This window comes from Cydia pomonella, chromosome 1, assembly GCF_033807575.1.
Source record: "Cydia pomonella isolate Wapato2018A chromosome 1, ilCydPomo1, whole genome shotgun sequence".
Taxonomy (NCBI): Eukaryota; Metazoa; Arthropoda; class Insecta; order Lepidoptera; family Tortricidae; genus Cydia; species Cydia pomonella.
The window spans coordinates 15,970,425-15,990,235 of NC_084703.1; the positions used below are offsets into that span (position 1 = coordinate 15,970,425).

General features: G+C 35.1%; 1 protein-coding gene across 2 annotated transcripts in view; it reads right to left on the minus strand.

Moving 5' to 3' along the window:
• LOC133516639 (peptide transporter family 1-like) overlaps nucleotides 1-18,127 on the minus strand; it is a 51,046-nt gene extending 32,919 nt beyond the window's left edge. The window contains exon 1 of one of the 2 annotated variants that reach the window (XM_061849659.1): nucleotides 17,842-18,127. In XM_061849659.1, coding sequence (XP_061705643.1) covers nucleotides 17,842-17,898 — 57 coding nt within the window. In that variant the 5' untranslated portion in view covers nucleotides 17,899-18,127. Of the gene's footprint in view, nucleotides 1-7,967; nucleotides 8,188-17,841 lie in introns of those variants that run through there. The other variant, XM_061849665.1, reaches the window with a different exon arrangement.
• Nucleotides 18,128-19,811: the final 1,684 nt, after the last annotated feature.

Sequence of the window (19,811 nt, forward strand, 5' to 3'; positions counted from 1 at the left end):
TATAAAGAATAAAAAAATAAAGAATATATTATTTTTTTATTCAATATTTCATAAATTATGACTTTGTCTTGTTCAAAACTGTTAAAAATATCAATCAGGGTGTTGTTGACATGCAAATTGCCGTAGATAACCGAGTCAAACTCCTAAAACATTGCGGTTTAGCGTATTCTGCGACCAAAAGCAAAACTTATTTGTTTAAAAGGGGTCCTACCATTCAAAACGTGTCCATAGACATAGGAGGGACAACAATGGAAAATGTTAGTAATGTTAAGTACCTTGGCATGTAGTTGGACCGTTCTCTGACTTGGAGTAAATACATTAATGAAATAGTGTATAAAGTGGAAATATATTTAAATTTATTTAAAGTGTTAGCGGGATCTGGATGGAGTATCCATCAGAAGCATTTAAGGCGTTTATATATATCTATTATAAGGAGAAGATTAGACTATGGCAGCTTCTTGTATGACACTAGTGCTAAAACTCACCTTGATAAGTTAGAAAAAAATCAAAATCAGGCCATGCGCATTATCGGAGGGTTTATAAAAAGCAGGCCTATACATAGTATGCAATGTGAGTTATTTATGCCACCTTTATTTATTCGCAGGCGTTACCTGGCGTGCAAGTTTTGGTTGAAATCTAAAGCGTTACTTAATAATCAGTCTAACGAAGTTGTTGGAGATCTAGCTGTTAATGCTCAACGTTGTCAAGTGAGATCGAAAGAACCCCTACTAGTAATTGCTTGTAAGATGTTTAAAGACGCTCCGATTTATGCAAGTTCTCAGTTGGAAATGTTCTCCTTAGAGACCTGGACTAGCAATATTGATATCGTAAATGTCATTAGATTAAATTTGGACTGTATAAATAAACCAAAAAAATCCTACGGCTCCAACCAGTTAAAACATGCTTGTCTTGAATACTTGGACGCTAACTAACCTTGGACGCTAACTGTTTGACGACCGGTTTGGCCTAGTGGGTAATAGTGACCCTGCCTACGAAGCTGATGGTCCCGGGTTCAAATCCTGGTAAGGGCATTTATTCGTGTGATGAGCATGGATATTTGGTCCTGAGTCATGGGTGTTTTCTATGTATTTAAGTATTTATAAATATTTATATATTATATATATCGTTGTCTAAGTACCCTCAATACAAGCCTTATTGAGCTTACTGTGGGACTTAGTCAATTTGTGTAATAATGTCCTATAATATTTATTTATTTAACTACAGTTCTTTCTACCAAATATACACGGATGGTTCAAAAGATAAAGAATGTGCTGGAGCAGCATTTTATGATCCTCGAACTCATTCATCAATGAAATTCAAAATATGTAGCGATATTTCAATTATGCAAATATAACTTATTGCTATTGCAGAGGCATTATCTTTATTTCAATCTATACAGGGAGATAAATTTGTTATACCGATTCAAAAAGCTCGCTCCAACATTTGGCTCGATGCACCTCGAAGTCTCGAGGAGCACCGATAGCCTATTCAATTTTGAAGACAATATTGATGTTAAATACGCAGTCTAAGACCGTGAAGGTACAATGGATTCCGGCTCATATTGGCATTACAGAAAACGAAACGGTAGATATACTGGCAAGAGAAGCCTATAGCGACGGGATAGATTTTCATTATATACCTACTTTTTCTGATCGTCTTAGGCTGTCAAAGGACACTGTCGTGAACTATGGTGCGAGTTTTTTGACCAAAGATCGCGTGAAAAGGGGATATGGTATAGAACGGTCCAGCCACAACTTCCACGTGCACCTTGGTTTGAAGACTGCAATTTAAATCGTATGGACACAGCACTTGCTATGAGACTTCGAAGTGGACACATACGATTAAACAAATTTGCTTACATGATGCGTAAAGTTCCATCACCGAATTGTTCTGAGTGTGATGTAGAGGAAGACGTCTATCACATCTTAATGGAATGTGTTCGCAACGAATCAGTTCGCCGAGAGATTGAGGACGTTAACTTTTTTAAGATTGGTGGATGTAATTATATATTGTCCCAGCCGCTGTCAGAGGCTGCAAACTTAATTTAAAAGTAAATATAGGCTTAATTAGACGATAAGATTTATGTAGTACTTACAGAGCGACATCGTCACTCAGTGACAATAAAGCTCTTTCAATAAAGAAAAAAAAATCCCACACTAGGGTCAGGCTGTAACGTGGGAATCTCAGAGAAGTATTCGAAATGGTGCGGTTCTTATTTTAACAGAATAGATTATTGTTAGAGCTAAATTAAATATTTTTTTTTTTGATTATATGGCTAACTATCAAACTAAGTACAAAGACAGTTAAAAAGGTCTCAGTAAGTTGTATGTAAGTGAAAGTGTTTATATGAGGGTATGTGTGTATGAATGTGAGTATATATGTATGAATATGTGCGTGTGAATAATTAAGGAATGTGTGAGAAAACAGAAGAAAAGTAGCTGTACAAGTTATTCGTATTTTGGGAGCAGACGCAATTGAATATTGTCGTCTACTACAGTCATATATCTATCATAATGTTGATAAAACCGTATTATTTCGATACTATGGAACTCCACAAGATTTTATTAAATAACGCGCTCTGGAGCAAAGCGGGTACCGACATAGAATACTTTGATACGATTTTATACTTAATTTTTTCATATAGAATATAATATATAAGAAAAATAATCGGACAGACAGACGGACATGACGAATCTATTTCCGTTTTTTGCCATTTGGCTACGGAACCCTAAAAAACGGAAAGACAGTCTCTGAAACTGATAAAATGGGCCTTAGATTATTGTATGAATAAATATAACCTGACTTGAATATCATTTTTAGGGTTCCGTACCATAAATTTACAAAAGGAACCCGTATTGGTGCTATTTTGTCCGTCCGTCTGTCTGTATGTTTGCCACATCGCTAAATATCTCGAGGACCACTTAAGCTATCGATTTGAAATATGGAATAGTTATGAACAATGCTAACCCAGACTCATTGAAAGTATTTTTTTTTATTCATTTATTCATTTTATTTAATCATTTAATTCAAGTAACTTTAGACTCATAAATATGTTAGTATGCACTTACAGCTATGTTAATATGTACAAACTTATCACTAAATAATTACTAAGACAGCTATGTTTCTAGAAGCACCTACTTAGTGGTTAGACATAATAGGTACTTCTAGAAACATGCATATCATCACAATGCCTCAAATATGGGCAGTCAAACCTCTCGGCAATCGAACACAACTATCTAAAATGCCCAATATGAAGAGGGGTCAAAATTTCAAACTCTAGTGACCTGGTCAAGTGCAGTATCATTTGAAAGAGCTCAAATTGTACATACAAGGAAAATGTGAAAAAAACCTTCCCCCACTTATCTTCGAAGTTTACCGAAGAAAAATTATGATTTTTAAACATAATATTAACATTACTATAAATTTCACAGGAAAAAAATATAAAGGTTCTCTATCTTGGTAACTTTTATTTATTAACAAAAAACTTTTCCGAATTGAGTTTGCCATTTAACCAACTTTATGTGCTGTGTTTATTACACTTGAAATTCCTATAAGATTACATTAAAGACACCTTTTTTCCAGTAGGAGAACAATTTTTGGAATCGGTTACCTGATAGAGACGAATTATCCTCGAAAAACCAACATACGTATATTTAATCGCGCTAACTTAGTAACTATTTTGTACAATGGTTTGCAATGAACGTTATATTATATTATTTGCCGATAGATGGCGCTGTACATAATTACACTTAGTATAAGAACATCTGATCAAGTATATTGCCTTTATAGTTACACGAGATAATTCAAAGTTTGTAGGGAACCCTCGGTCGTGTCGAACTCGCACTTAACCGGTTTTTTTAACTAAGTTGAGATAGTCAAATACAATCAAAATACGTTTTGTGATTATATTCTCCTCCATTGTAGTAGTTATCTGCTTTAAACTAGGGAGCAAGGCAAAGCGGGCTTTTGGGGAAACCTTAAGTCTTTATTTGTTTAAATAAATAATGACTAGGTACAAATTGACAATTAAAAGGTAACACATCTTTTTATCTTATATCGAAGTTCGATCATTCTTTTGTTAAATGAAGTGAAAATCATTTATAAAATTAACGAAGATCTTTTCGGCCTTCTTCGTTAGCTAACCCGCTTTAGGCTCCTCTCCCCTGGGATGGATAATTATAGATGCACAAAGCGCCTGACAAAATCGTTTCCGTGTGATGGAAATAGAAACCACGAACATTTAGGGAAAAGATGGAGTGATTTATTTACTGGAATACTTTGTTGGTGATGATGATGACTGATTACAAAAATTCTGCGACAGGGAAGTGTGAAAGCGCTTTGGAGAGAGGGGGAGACCTATACCTGCAGATACTATTAAATAAGTGTTTATTCCATTGTAAGTTTTTTCATTGTAATTTCTTAATAGCAGAAATACGTTCTTGGACCCGGGTATGTACGTCCTTAAACTACGTCCAAAAGAGAGGTATGGGCATTGTGAATGTCATCTCGCTTTGTGTGGTAGGACACAGCGCAGCAGATGTCATTCCAGATCTAGAGCGGAGCCCAACTGGGGAAGTACCTCCACCTTACAGAAAACCGCAGCCAAATAACACTAGACCCTGCTCATAGTGTTGTGTTCCTGCCGGATGCTATCGTCGGCAACGCGCATGTAACTCCTCTGGAGTGGCAGGCGTACATAGGTTACGGAGACTGCTTACCATCAGGCGGGCCTTATGCTTTTTTTCCACCGCCGTAGTATTAAAAAAAAATGAAAAAATAAAGGCTATTTTTATTTATTCTCTTCGATATATTTGATGGAGATTGTACCTACCTAAATAACGTTATTCGACTGATTGTTCTGATTAACAATGGATTTACCAGTATAAGTCTGACATCCGATTGATTCGCTCAAGAAACGACTTCGTACCTGGAAGTTTTCTAATTTCGATTGCAGTGAGTTTAGACACTCTTTTTAGAGAGAGAGAAAGAAAGAGTCGAGCTAATATTCGTTGAGGTTTTTTTACTCCACCAGATCCCTAGCTGAAAAGTGCACCTAGTAGATCTACTTTAGTATTGTTCGTGAGATTTTGGTGTAATCAGTGGCTTCGAGGCATATTCTAGGAAACCAAAATTCACTTGAAAGGTCTTTCAATAATTCTTTAGTAAGGCATAGTTGTAATAGTACATTATGACACAAGTGCGAAAAACGTAATGTGCTAATTATTACACTGGTGCGGTAAAGTAGCACCATATGTGCTGTAAATAATTTTATAGGTTAAATCGGCGTTAACTGACCGTCGCCTAATAACCTGCCACTTTGCGAGAATATACAACAGTACCTACAAGTCAATATTTACTTTTTACAAGCTTAACTTTTATTTACATAATTTTCCCTGTTAGTATTAATGTTAATCTTGGAAGCTATGTAAATTTGAATCACTTTCCGATCTCCGAATAACCCTTTTCCAGGCCGCACCAATCTACAAGGTTTTCCCAAAAAATCCAAATATATTCCAATTAATCGAGCTTTGATGGTTCATTTGAAGACAAGTAACATTTCCTGAAAGTGTAATCTAATTTGAACCTTAAATCGGAATGCTAAAGTTGAAATTCTAATGGCGCGTATGTGGTCGATAAATCGTACTATGCCTGGAAAAGGGTTAAGCTGAAATTTTGCTTACATCATGTAAATCGGATGACAATACAATATTATGATGACATTGAGCTGATCTGATGATAGGGACAGGTGTTGGCCATGGGAACTCTGTGAAAAAATAACGCAAACTAATTGTGTTTGGGATTGTTAGAATTGTCTCGATGAAAATTGGATCGGAACATGTTTAAAACAATTTTATATATTCGAGTCTAACGGGAGTTTTATAATTAATAAATAAAAAACATGACGGCTAAACATTTTATGTAGCATATGTCAACACAGATTCAATGCTTGCTTGTTTAATAAAGTACTATGGCTAATACAGTATACTAACATTAAGCGATTGTACGAGTAATAATAGTTATAATAACAGTTATTGACAACCCGTCAAAAGCATACTTTTGGCGCGTAGGGCTGATATGAATTATCTGTGGCACAACTTTATTCTGTCTGTCGTCTACGTTAAGATAAACAAGATAAACGACAGAACAAAATTGTTGATTAAAACATAACAAAAAAGAAAAATTACAATAGTATTAAATGCACAGATAATTCTCATTGTTTTCATTAAAACTAAAAACCTAATGTTTTTAACATTAAAAATAAATAGATTTCGCACATTATTAACTGGACTGGACTGGACTTGTGGTGAATATTTTTAAGGATTAAGTTTTATTTATTTTGTTGCGATCATTATTTAAAGCCGATAAAGTTGCGAAAGCTAGATGGCGCTGCATCGTGCATCGGGCCAATTTATAAGTAAGTAAAAACGCGTTGCCAAGGAGCACTTTTTGTGCGAGAGAAAGTATAGAAATGCCTTGCGTTTTCTCAGAATAGCTGATAATTACTGTATACTAGCAAACCACTGTCAACCAATTTACCCCACCTAATTATTATTATTATTTTGCTTCTTATGGTCTGACAACACAAATTCGTAGTTTCTTATTATTTCGGGTTACTCACCAGCTATTACAGCTGTATACGTTTACGTATTAGCATGTACCTAGATTGAAGGATGTTTCCAACAATCCCAAGTGAAGTGACAAGAAAACAAAAAAAAAATTGATAGACAGTTTGTCAGATAACTAATGTTGGCAGTCGACACTTGAGATACACGTTCGATGCTTCCAACCTTGGGCCTTGGTGTAAAGCACGAGCATTCATGTTTTGTTTACACCAGATTATACGGGTTTTCTGTAATCTATCTACCCCACTTTGCGCTTATGTGCAATACAATAGGATTGATAAGGATAATTGGCTAAAGTATTCCTACAGGTTGTTTGATTAGATTCTTTTAGGATTAATACTTAAGGATAACTGACTAAAATATATAGAAAATTAAATTACTTTGTTTTGTTGTTAATAAGATAATTTGGGGACGTTTTTTTGCGCGACCAAGCAACGATGACGCTATGCCGGTCGTATAGAGCTTATCACATGTGTGTTGATAAAGTTTTATTATACGCAGTCGTAGGTACCATTTGTTTTTTTTTTTAGAAAATGCGTTTTGTTTAATCTTCGTGCGCACCACACATAATAAACATGCCGAAGTTATGACAAAAAATATGTTTAATGTTTCAATTGTCAATTTACTTTAAAACCCCAAGTTACATTCGCATGTTATTTGTAAACGCTTTGGGAAGTAAACCGCATAAACAAATATTAAGCGCGGCTACGTAAAGAAAACAGATAGGAAAGTGTTCGCCTCAGCCTTTGGGAAAAGAACGTTGACTTCGTGCGTAACCAATGGTGTGCACTTGTGCTTGTGCAACGCGGCCGATCCGTATGACAGTTCCTCCAATTCGCTTTTGGATAAACTTAATAAAAAAAAAAAATTACAATATTTTATTACTTAATTGTTACATTTCTAAATAAAAAAATGTGTACGCGTGTGTGTGTGCAAATGTTTACCGAAGAAAGTCCAAAAACAATAATACAAAAATGAACTGTAATAGGGATTATCATTGGCCGCGTCGAGTATAGCTATAGCTCTTGCAGCGCTGTAGCTCTGAACACTGCATTTTTTATCAACAGAAATTTTCCTCAGGAGTCAGGAATAGAACCGAAAAATTGTTCAACCTAGAAACATTTTAATAAAACGTCAAATACGCAAAAGATACCAATAGTAGCTAACTTTAAATATGGTTTAAATCTATCTAAATACAATACATATAAGGTTTTTTTTAATGTGCATGTAGTGACCTATAAACATCAAATAAATTTTCAAAGTCGTGACTTTGACTAGGTACATAGTTACCGCGCAATTCGCAATGCCAATTAGTAATTTATCTACCCAAAAAATCATACAAACCCCCGTTTTGTGTTCCATCTTGTTAGGGAGGATGTCTTGAATTCTGATAAAACGAACGTTCACTGATGTAAGACAGGTAATTGACGGATTATTTTGAAAGTTTCGCGTCGCATTCTCCGGTGTGCGCGTGCGCGGAGGCTAGCGCGCGAACAGTCGGTGCGCGCGTTACTGAGGCCGCACAACCACGACTGACTTCTCGTAGCCGCAAGCCACTCAAACTGTCTCTATAGACACTATCTTTCTCAGAGCCATCCACTATTCTAGTGACACCGACGCATACAACGCGGTAGATTAAGGGCCGAACACAAGAGTATAAACCTAACTCCTAACGAAATTTTAATACATTACTAATGAGATCGATATACCTAATAAAGTCATGTGTTTAAGTAAGTCAGGTTAATAGGGTACTTTACCGCATGTCGAGATTAATAACGTAGGGTTTAAGTTACTTATAGTTAAACATATATTAAAATAAAAAGAGTGTTTATAAAACCGAAAATACATATATCATATCATGTCATAGTGGAAAAATTGAATTGATATAATATGTTTTTTTTTATGAAATAGGAGGCAAACGAGCAGACGGACCAACTGATGGTAAGCGATTACCACGCTCATGGACACTCGCAACACCGGAAAAGTAAGTGCGTTGCCGGCCTTTCAGACGCAGTACGCTCTTTTCTTGAAGTTTTGAAGGTCGTATCGGTCCGGAAATACCGCAGGCGACAATTCGTTCCAAAGTTTAGCTGTGATATATATAATATCCATTCCATCATAGTAATCGTACTGATCAAGCCCTTAAACAAGAAATAAGTTATGAAATGAGTACTTATCTAAATTCTTTCGACATTATGACCTCTCAATCTGCTACCTACCAGCGCCTAATGTCCATACCTAAACTCTAGTGACGAGGTGAGTTGAATATTTTTGATCGGTATTTTTCCTTAAGACCGTAGGTACCAAATGTACATATAAAAACATGATTTTTACAAGCTTTATATTACTCGTAACTTGCAATGTACAGTCAGCGTCAAATATTTTGTAGCAGTCAAAGTGGCCAAATAGTTCGGAACACCATACTAAATATATGGTGTACCGAACTATTTGGCTACTTTGGTTGCTACAAAGTATTTGACGCTGACTGTACCTACGAGTATGTATGTAAGGCTCAAATCTTACAAGTTTTGACCCATTTCCCGACTTCTAATGAAGCTGAAAATTTGCATACATAATTATGTAACATAGGTGACAATGCAATATTATGGTTTATGGTACTATCGAGCTGATCTGATGATGGAGACAGAAGGTGGCCATAGGAACTCTATGATAAAAAAACGCAACCTAGTTGTGTTTGGAGTTTTTAGAATTGTCTCGATGAGTATAAGTTGAGTATGAGTAAAAGTACAGTCAGCAATAAAAGCTTGTACCAAAACTGAAATTTTTGCCAGAAACTTATTATACCTTCAAAAACTATGTTTATTTGATACAAGTTTAGTTCAGGTAATTTCGTGTATCTATTTACCTACATATTCAGATAAGTGTCGGGATAAATGATACGAAAGGAAAGACGGTGTCGCTTGATGAGTCAGAATGGCGGGTGTACCTAAATAAAATTAAATGAAAACCATACCATATTTTTGTACGTAATTTGTACTATTTAGTACCTCCTTTAAAAAAATTTTACCTCACGGTACTTAAAGTTATCACCAAAAAACAGGGTGGACCGTGATAGCTAGACAGTTGAAATTTTCACAGATGGTGTATTTCTGTTGCCGCTATAACAAGAAATACTAAAAAGTACGGTAGCCTCGGTGGGCGAGTCCGACTCGCACTTGTCCGGTTTAAAAAAATTTTTTTTTCTTGACGTACCGAATCTTAACCATCAGCCAGGATGGTCACTAATTGAGATTCCATTATGTGGTATCATTTTGTAAACATAATGATGTTAAAACATATTAGATTTTTTAGGTGCTACTAATGATTTAATAGGTGTCAAAAAGTATAGATGTCAGAGAAGTATGGAGAGGAGCTTATTAAAAGTTACTAAACAACAGAAAATAAACCTCAAAATTATCTGAAACAGGACTAAAGTTAGCGATGCTCTACAACACTGTAAAAAACTGAAGTGGTGATGGGCGGGTCATATAGCTAGGCTGACCGACAATAGATGGACTCGTAAATTAACATCATGGTAAGGACCAAAGGGTACTAGAAAGAGACGTAGACCGATTGCCCGATGGATAGACAACATAGTACAAGTGGCTGGCAAACAGTGGATGAATACGGCGAGCAATCGGGAAACTTGGAAATCACTAGAGGAGGCCTTCACCTTCGGGTAGCGAGGGGTTCTTACTTAAAAATAATGTTAATAAATATATTATAAATTTTAAATTTAAGCTTTGTAAAATTCAGTCAGTTTTTTATAAACCTAAAATTGTGTTGTTATATTTGTAATGTTTTAGTAAGAAATATAAGGCTTTATATTTTTATTTTATTTAGGTGTCAATAATGAGTCATTTCATTAATAGTAGTACTTAGGTGATAAGTTCTGTCACAAAGGTTTTGATTGATAAAATGTAATGCAAAGCTTTTAATAAATAAAAAGTTTGCCATGATTCGAAAGCTTGTTTTATACTGATACAACAAGCTTTAAAACGTAAAAACGTAAATGTTTGTTAAAAACGTAATATGATTAGTTTGAAATTTAGATCGCGTCTTTATTTACTACTTGTTTACTTTGGGAATGACGTTGACGCGAAGACGCGGCTGAATTGTGAAAAATTATACTTTACAAAAGGGAGTAAAAATCAGTGTCAGATTAATAAAATAGGTACAATTGTTTATTTGTATGAACCCACTTTTCTAGAACGATTTTGTTGTCACCAGCAGTTAGTTCTCCGACATGTCTGTACTTCAGCTAATAACCCCTTCAAAATTAGGGTACTTTTCAGTGACACGCTAATTTTTAACTGCCATCCAACGAGTAGATTTGGTAAAACACGTACAGTTGCAATTTTGGCAATAACAAAAAAATGAAAAATTGTTTATTCTGTTTAAGAATTACTTATACAGTTGTAAGTGTTGGCGCCTCTTTTTAAGTAACAAATACCTGCTGTGTTAAGAGGCATGTGTGAATAACAATACACATGAATTATATATTTTATGAAAGATAAAAATCCAGCTTTCGTTTAATGTAAGATTCAACCATCCTAAATAAGAAAAATAAATAAATAGGGATCAAAATCACCTTGAACAGGTCGCGTATTTTTTCATGTTCTTTTATAACATTTTTCAAAATATTACATAGAATTATGCAAAACTGACACAGCAAATTACGTTAAATTATTTTGTTACTAATTCAACATCAAATACGCTTTCAAACCATATATATGAATAAGAAGGGATCTGAACGGTCACGTTTGAAAATATCGATACGAAAAAAGTGCCAAAAATATGTATACTTACACGACTTTATTGCCCATATATTGCCCATTATGACCTGACTAAGTAATTTCAGATATTTAAAAAAAAATTGTTTTAACATAAAACAATATTTATCAATTTTGCGTCGGAAAAACTAAGTAAATAAATATAGAAAACCTGGGTAAATTTCAGTTCGATTTCAATACGAAATTGCCGTTTGTGACCAAAATTGCCGTCTTTTTCTTAGTAATGTCTAACTCCATACAAAACAGCTTTCAGTAAAAATATATAATACAAAAATTTACCTACGCGTTAGTTAAAAAAAATGATGGCCATAATTAACATTGAAATATCGCTTACAATGTAAATAATATTATAAACGCATGATTAGAGCCGGAGCAGCTAACAACTTTCGTAGGAGAAATCATGAATGAATCCATTGACAAAGTCGCCATGCACTTATCACGTACAACACGTATTTCGTCCAACAGCAGTTCGTCCAACGCGTATTACGTTAATACGTATTTCGTCCAACATGAATTTAGTCAAACAGACATTTTGTCTAATAGGCATTCCGTCCAATCCAAGTCGTATATTATGTAGAAGTCGTGTCAAGAAAAATATATGCGTCTCTCATTACTGCAGCCACGGGTGATTTATGTAAATACGAATCGTTTGTCTGATAATCCAGTAACTTTAAATATTAGAGTTTGCGTTAAATCCAGTAGTTCTGCAGTTCTTTTTTGCAGGCTTGTTATGATGTTAGCCCATTGAATAATCCAAGTTTGGGACCTCGAGCGCCGAACGCAACTTTGTCAAAAATCGAGAAAAACGCGAAAACTTCGTTTTTTTTAGTTTTGTGCGATTATAACCCTAAAGGACTAGTTTTTGATATTAAATTCTCGGGGTGTTTTTAAAATAGACTAAATTCGCTGTAGTACGTAACTATAATTGTGTTTTGAGACTTAATAATTTTCGAAAATTTATAATTTTTTCCAACTTGAATTAATACGGTAAACAAGTGTGCACTTTTGTCTCAAGCGATGCCGCTTGGTACGATTGTTCCTTAGGGCCTCCGCTAGCTGACGCGGATTATCCGAAACGGACATCCCGTCTAATAAGAAATCGTATGAACAGTGCTAACTGGCGCGGGCGCGTGCGACGGATTTGGCCCGGGAGCAGGGGGCCTACCGCGAAAACCGAAATTCGCAAATTGCAGGGATCTTTCTCTTTTACTCTCACTAACAAGTAATTAGCGTGACAGAGAAAAATGCCCGCAATTAACGAATTTCCCGGTAGCCGCCCTGAGGGCCTACCGCAAACCACGTTCGACGTGTTGCTTCCCTGTCACGCTTACGTACGAATTTACAAGTGCGACAGAGAGGCAACACGTCGAACGTGGTTCGCGGTAGGCCCTCAGGACCCGCAAGCGTGCGCACGCGGCGGGCGTCCACGTCAGCTAGCGGAGGCCCTTCGGTCAAACAAAGCTGATTTGGCCCGGTAGCCACGAGATTGTACCATGCCTACCCCCCAAAAAGAGGAGGGAAAGAGTCGGCTCACCAGGTCCAATCTATACCATATTTCTTCCTGTTCTTATAGCAACTAGGGCAAGTTATATATCATTTTCATATAATTGAGGGACGAAAACATTATATTCATACTTTTAAAACGCCAAGTGACTTTGGCCATAATTAGATTTCTATGGAAATCGACACTGCCATCCGCTACATATTTTTACAAAAATCACTTCAAGTGATACTTTATAGAATAAATAATAAATGGGCATAATTTTGATCTAGTGCAAATCGCCACACTGTGATTGTTATTTATTTATTGTCATGATTGGTGGCGTTACCTACCACAATAGATAAAACGCTTAAGGCCACGGGGCCTTACATACGGATGTTCGTGTTATTCTTTCACGCGTAAGCGTAGGCAATTCAGGTGGAAGTGCATGCTCTGGACCGTGGATATAGCTAATGTTTTAACAATTTTAATTTTTTGTAAGTTTTAACAAAAAAATATTACTTAACCGATCCTTAGAAGCAATTATCATATTTTTAGCTTTTGTTTATACATTGTTACAAATGTTCAAAGTGCGTTTGAATATCAATAGAGATGTGTAGTAAGTAAAAACTCCCAAGTAAATACCGAGTAAATACTCAGCATTTACCCATCCCTACCCATCTCTAAATTATCAATAACCTAACCTAACCTAACATGACCTATGTTCGTGATTTTTATATCAAGCGAAAGTAAAACCAACCAGGATTCGAATTCAATGAAGTCACTAGAGAAAATCCTGAAAATTTTTAGGGTTTCATGGTCACCTAGACAGAAGCCTTATAGTTTCGCCATGCCCGTCTGTCCTCCGTCCGCGACTTTGCTCCGTGATCGCACAATGTATTATAGACCCCATTTTTGTTGCATGTGCTTTTTCTTCCAGAAATCGAAAGTTTTTGTCATTTTAAGCTTACTAGTAAAACTCCGGCTTAGATATGACGAGTAGATTTTGAGAAAAAAAAAATCAAAGTTTGCCTTTATTCGGGTCCGAAAAAACACAAAATAAAATATTGCAAAAAATTTAAAACACATTTTCTTATCTTTATAACGATTATCAGATATTGCTATCACTCCGGATATATGTGCAAAATTGGGTCCTTCTACCTACTACGGATAACGAAATATTAAATAATTTGTCATTATTCTTTAGATTTTATTTAATCGTCCATAACACAGTATTAGCAGATAAAAAGTGACTTAAACGAAACCTTGGAAATACTTCTATTCATGGTATTAATTTTGTAAGCTAATTCAGCGTTATTTAGAAGTTATCAGTAATTTTAGTTTTTGTTCAGGGTTGTCACAATCGTATATCCGGGTGTTAATAATATTTTTATTCTGGTGTAAATGTCTTTTTAAAATTTTAGTGATAATAATTATTCACCTTATTCAAACTTCAGCTTCGTTCTGAAGAATCAAATTTTCATCCACATTTATCTCGGCTGATGAATAATCGTCCGTGACTTTAAAATGGTCATGAATGGGTTTTAGCAGATTGACTGCTGCCGTAGGTAGGGGAATCTTTTTTGTTTTATTTTTTCTCTCTTTTATGGTAAAGTCCGATATAAATGGGTCGGATGTAACAAGTGCTCTGTGGAACAAATCAAACATAGCTGATTCACGGCTGATTTTTCTTGAATGATGTTCCCTATCTTGTCGCCAAAACTTGTTACGTGACTCTGCTGCTTGTTCCGATAACATTCCAATCGGTAACGTGGTGAAATCTATTATTTTTGCACCATGTACTAAAATTTTGTGTAACGTAACTGTCATTGGATGCCACTTATATGTTTTCACGTATTTTGAAGCCAGGTTTCTGCAGAAACTGCCAAACTTCTCAGAATCAACTTGCAAGTTGCTGGACAAGACTGTTAATATAATTTATAAATCGTCTAAAAGCCACTTTTCAACATTCAAAATTTCAGCGAATGTACTTCGATACCTATCGGAGAATGCTCTTCGTGCTGGGTTGCCGTCATTAGTGGTGCCGGACGTTGGTTGCACCACATCCACAAGCAGGCCCATTTTTTCTCGGACTTCATCCTGTATTCTTTTTTTGCGCAGTTTTACCAAACGACCACCTTCAGAATTTTCTGGAATTCGCCATTTTTTGACTTCGGATTTATATCCAAGTTTAAGCACAAATTCTAAAGCTCTAATCCAAGCGTGTAATGGACTCAAGCCGTAAATCAATCTCTCTTCCATAATCTCCATGCTACATGTAATGACATGGGGTTTTAGCTATCGCCTAACGAGGGTGGACTCCTTCCCATGTCACACATAGCATTTCATCGAAAGTTTGTTCGCTGTAAATACGAAACTGTTATTTTAAGCTAATTTAAACAAAAAGCTTATGAGTTGAAATCAAGATTAAAAAGAAGTTTCAATAATAAAATAATATACAAAACCATACTTCAAAAATAAAAATATATATTTATATATTTTATGATGAAGTGACAACCCTAGCACAAAAATACCCGGATATAAACCGGATATAAATTAAAATACCAATAACTTCTAAATAACGCTGAATTAGCTTACAAAATTAATACCATGAATAGAAGTATTTCCAAGGTTTCGTTTAAGTCACTTTTTATCTGCTAATACTGTGTTATGGACGATTAAATAAAATCTAAAGAATAATGACAAATTATTTAATATTTCGTTATCCGTAGTAGGTAGAAGGACCCAATTTTGCACATATATCCGGAGTGATAGCAATATCTGATAATCGTTATAAAGATAAGAAAATATGTTTTAAATTTTTTGCAATATTTTATTTTGTGTTTTTTCGGACCCGGATAAAGGCAAACTTTGATTTTTTTTTTTCTCAAAATCTACTCGTCATATCTAAGCCGGAGTTTTACTAGTAAGCTTAAAATGACAAAAACTTTCGATTTCTGGAAGAAAAAGCACATGCAACAAAAATGGGGTCTATAGTACATTGTGGATCGTTAGTGCTAGAAAGCTGCAATTTGGCATGGATACATAAACATGGCGACAGAACGGTAAAATAAAACCTAAGTACAAAAAAAATATTTGGGTACCTTCCATAGAAAATGATATTGTTTGATTTTTTTTCGCGAAATGGACGAACTGCGTATTGACGAATCGTGAAATGGACGAACTGCGTATTGACGAATTGCGAAATGGACGCATCATATCATGGACGAAACGCGTAGTAGACGAATGGACCAAAAACGATTTGGACGAACTGCGTGCGTATTGGACGCACAGCTAATAAATCATTACATTGATTTTAACATAAAAGTAACTACTATATATATATAGTACCTGGGCGACCGAGCTTTGCTCGGTTATAACTATTTATTGTAATATGGTGGTGTATAGGTGATAATCTTAATTATTTTTTTTACTAAATTAAACTTGTCTTAAACAATTAATAATTTAAAAATTATACATATATACAAAAAGGTCACCGGTCATATAGTCACCGGGCGAGATTCGAACCCGTAACACTCGTTTCTCGCTGTCCGCGACGGACAGTGGCCGATAACACGAAATTAGCGACCATATTCTGCGTCGAAAGAAAAACGCATGAAAACTCGAAAACACGCGTTTTCCCAAACATAAGACTAATCTAGATCGATTGTATACCCCCAAAAACCCCCATATACCAAATTTCTGCGAAATCGTTAGAGCCGTTTCCGAGATCACAGAAATATATTTATATATATATATATATATATATATATATATACAAGAATTGCTCGTTTAAAGGTATAATATATATATATATTATTATATATATATATATATATATATATATATATATTTGCCTAATGCGGACCTTAGCCGCCTGGCTACGCTACGACACAGTGGCGCGCATAGCCCTTACTACTTTAATAAATTATTAATGTAATAAGGGCTATGCGCGTCGTTGAGAATGGCAAATCCGTTATGTGTACCTTCTTGATTTACAAATAATTACCTAGCTACAAAATACATAAGGTATTAATTAATTTGATTAAAATCGCGCACATACCAGATTGGGCATTCTCAACGACGTAATATTGCAATATTGCATTACGTTTTCCACTTTTTCGCTTGTCATGTTAATAAAGCGTCACTGGCATACATGAACATTGTAAATATGTAAGAAATAAGAAATCTTCACTCGCTTACCTATGTCTACATCACTTTTCCATTTAATAAGCAAATTTACAGTTAGAGGAAACTGATAGTTATTCAAAAGAAATGTTTTAGAAGTCAGACATCAATCGTTAAGAGGCTGTCAATACCTAAAGCGCGCACACTGTCTATTTGTATCAGAGTAAATGAGATAGCACTGTCGCATGTTACTGGGCCTGGGCAAGGGAATAAAAAAAAAAAATTTAAATAAAAAAAAGTGGATTATTAGTGTAATATTTTACTCGTTAGCGGTTTCGATATAAATGTTTTGAAATTGTGATTTTAATTGCAGACCCATAAGTCAAAACAATAAAGACATAGAACCGTTTAATTGTGTTTTTAAGACCAATCTTTGCAATTATTTTCTATCGAGCCGATTTCGTTCAATCATGTATCGAGTACAACCACGGTCTTTGAAATATAATTAATATGAACATATTTTTTTCTTACTTGACTAAAACAAATAGTCTTTCTTAAAAAACTGTTTAAGTAACATCAATTTCAAGGACATTGGGTGTTGACAGCCTCTTAACATACTAACGACAAGGAGTAGAACAAGGAGTACTAAAAAGTCAGTTTACTTATTTACTCTATCATATTCGGGATACCAATTAGTACCTTGAAGATAATACTGATAAGCAAAGTAGCAACGATGCCGTTAAGCAATAGTAACGGACAACTCATACTCAACCCAATATACCCATCCATGTTATCAAAGAAGAAAAATCATCATTACCTTTGTTCCTTTTCCCAGTAAATCAGCTTCCAACTCGGCATCTTCCTGTGACTGCATTTAAAATAATTATGATTTAATTTCCTTCTTTTGGATTTCACAAGATGTGTAAGTAGCTCGTTGCGGCAGACGATGAAACGAGATAAAGTAACGTGATCACTCTGATAATGTGTCTACCGTACATGTTTGCATTGTGTAGTGTACATAACAGGTATGTAGTTAATATAAAATAAATACGCACAATAAATTTAAAACGGATTACACGTTCACTTCACACCATGCCGAACCATAGGTATAAATCGTAGGCAGCCAATCAGGCTATGTATATTTCTTGCTTAGTAATGGTATTACGGTAAAAAATGTTTTCAGTAATACTTACACGTCATCCTCGCTCGCATAACTTATGAACTGCGGTTGCAGTTTTTATTCGTCTAATGTCACTTGCGTGTTTACTGCTTAGAACAATGCTTCAATAAAATAAGATGGATTCATTTATTTACGTAGGTTTGCTACATAAAATACCTACAGCACCTATTCTTAGTTATGTGCTAAAAAGGTAAAAAATATTTTTTAAGAAAAAAAACCGACTTCAAGGAGGGAGACCAGTGAAAGAACGATTATTGTTGATTTTAGATTTCATACAATGAAATTAAAAAGACAGCGTCCTACGCTACGTCCTAACTATCTACTCGTAGAAAAGGAGGTAACATGTTTTTTTTTTGTCACTGCACCCACCTCGACACATTTCGGATTTGGCCTATGGTTGACTGGTAAGATCCCCGCAATAGGGTATAGGACTGTATTTAAAATAAATTATTTCACACCATGCATGAAATAAAGCACCAGACAATTATTTCAAAACTAAATAGGATAGAATTATAAAAATATGCCTTGAAAACCTAACTGCTTGACAAACATGCAAAGAGAACAAATTGCCAAACGTTGAACGTGAACTATGCATCGTTGAAGAGTTCCGTTCTGTTCATCATCACCATCAGCAGTTCCACTCCATCAAATGTAAATACTTGATTTGTTGATGAAAATACTAAGATCACTATATACAACGTGTCCCAAAACTCAACGATAAGCCGGCACCAGAGGATGGAGCTGCTTATGATTAGTCGAGAAAAAATAAGGAAAAAAATATATCTCAATTATTTTAGAAATTACAGAAAAAAAAATGAAATTCATCGAAAATCGACATCCCTAATGGTATTTTTAACGACCATGTCACAAATATTCAAATATTACTGTTTTTTTTTGTTTTTGGAAACTTAAGTAGCCCTGCTATCTAACACAGTTCTTAAAAATACCATAATACATGTAGTTTTTACACAAAAAATAATCAAAATTCATTTTGTCCCTACAATTTTGAAAGATTTTTTCTTACAGTCCACTTTCAATCATCATGGTGTAAAAAAATAGTATCGACACCACTATGGCAATTATTTTCAAAAGTTGACGCAACTAACCAAGATTCCAAAATGGTATAATACTTTAGGAAACCTAGTCACAAAAAAAAACAACGAATTTTTAAACAAGAATCGACATTATTTAATGTTGGCGGTAATCACTTTTACTGTACCCAAAAAAGGATTTTTGTTGTTGAAAAATGTTGAATAAATGCAAAGAAATAGTACATTTTTTTTTCCTTTTTTTTAAATTCATTTACTACATAATTAATACTACAGTAAATGTTCAAATTGCCTGCCACCGGCATTAATACAGACATGACATCGCCTTAGAAATGATCGTTTTATCCGTCGTGCATATCTTCTACCATTGATATGATCCGCAGCTTGTGTGATTTTTTGGCGAAGCTCGTCCAATGTTGCTATGGGTTTTGAGTAGATTTTGTCTTTAAGACAGCCCCAGTAGAAGAAGTCCAGGGGGTTCAGGTCGGGCGAACGGGGTGGCCACAAGATAGGACCAAGTCGCCCGATCCAACGCCCTGGATACTCTTGGTTTAAGTA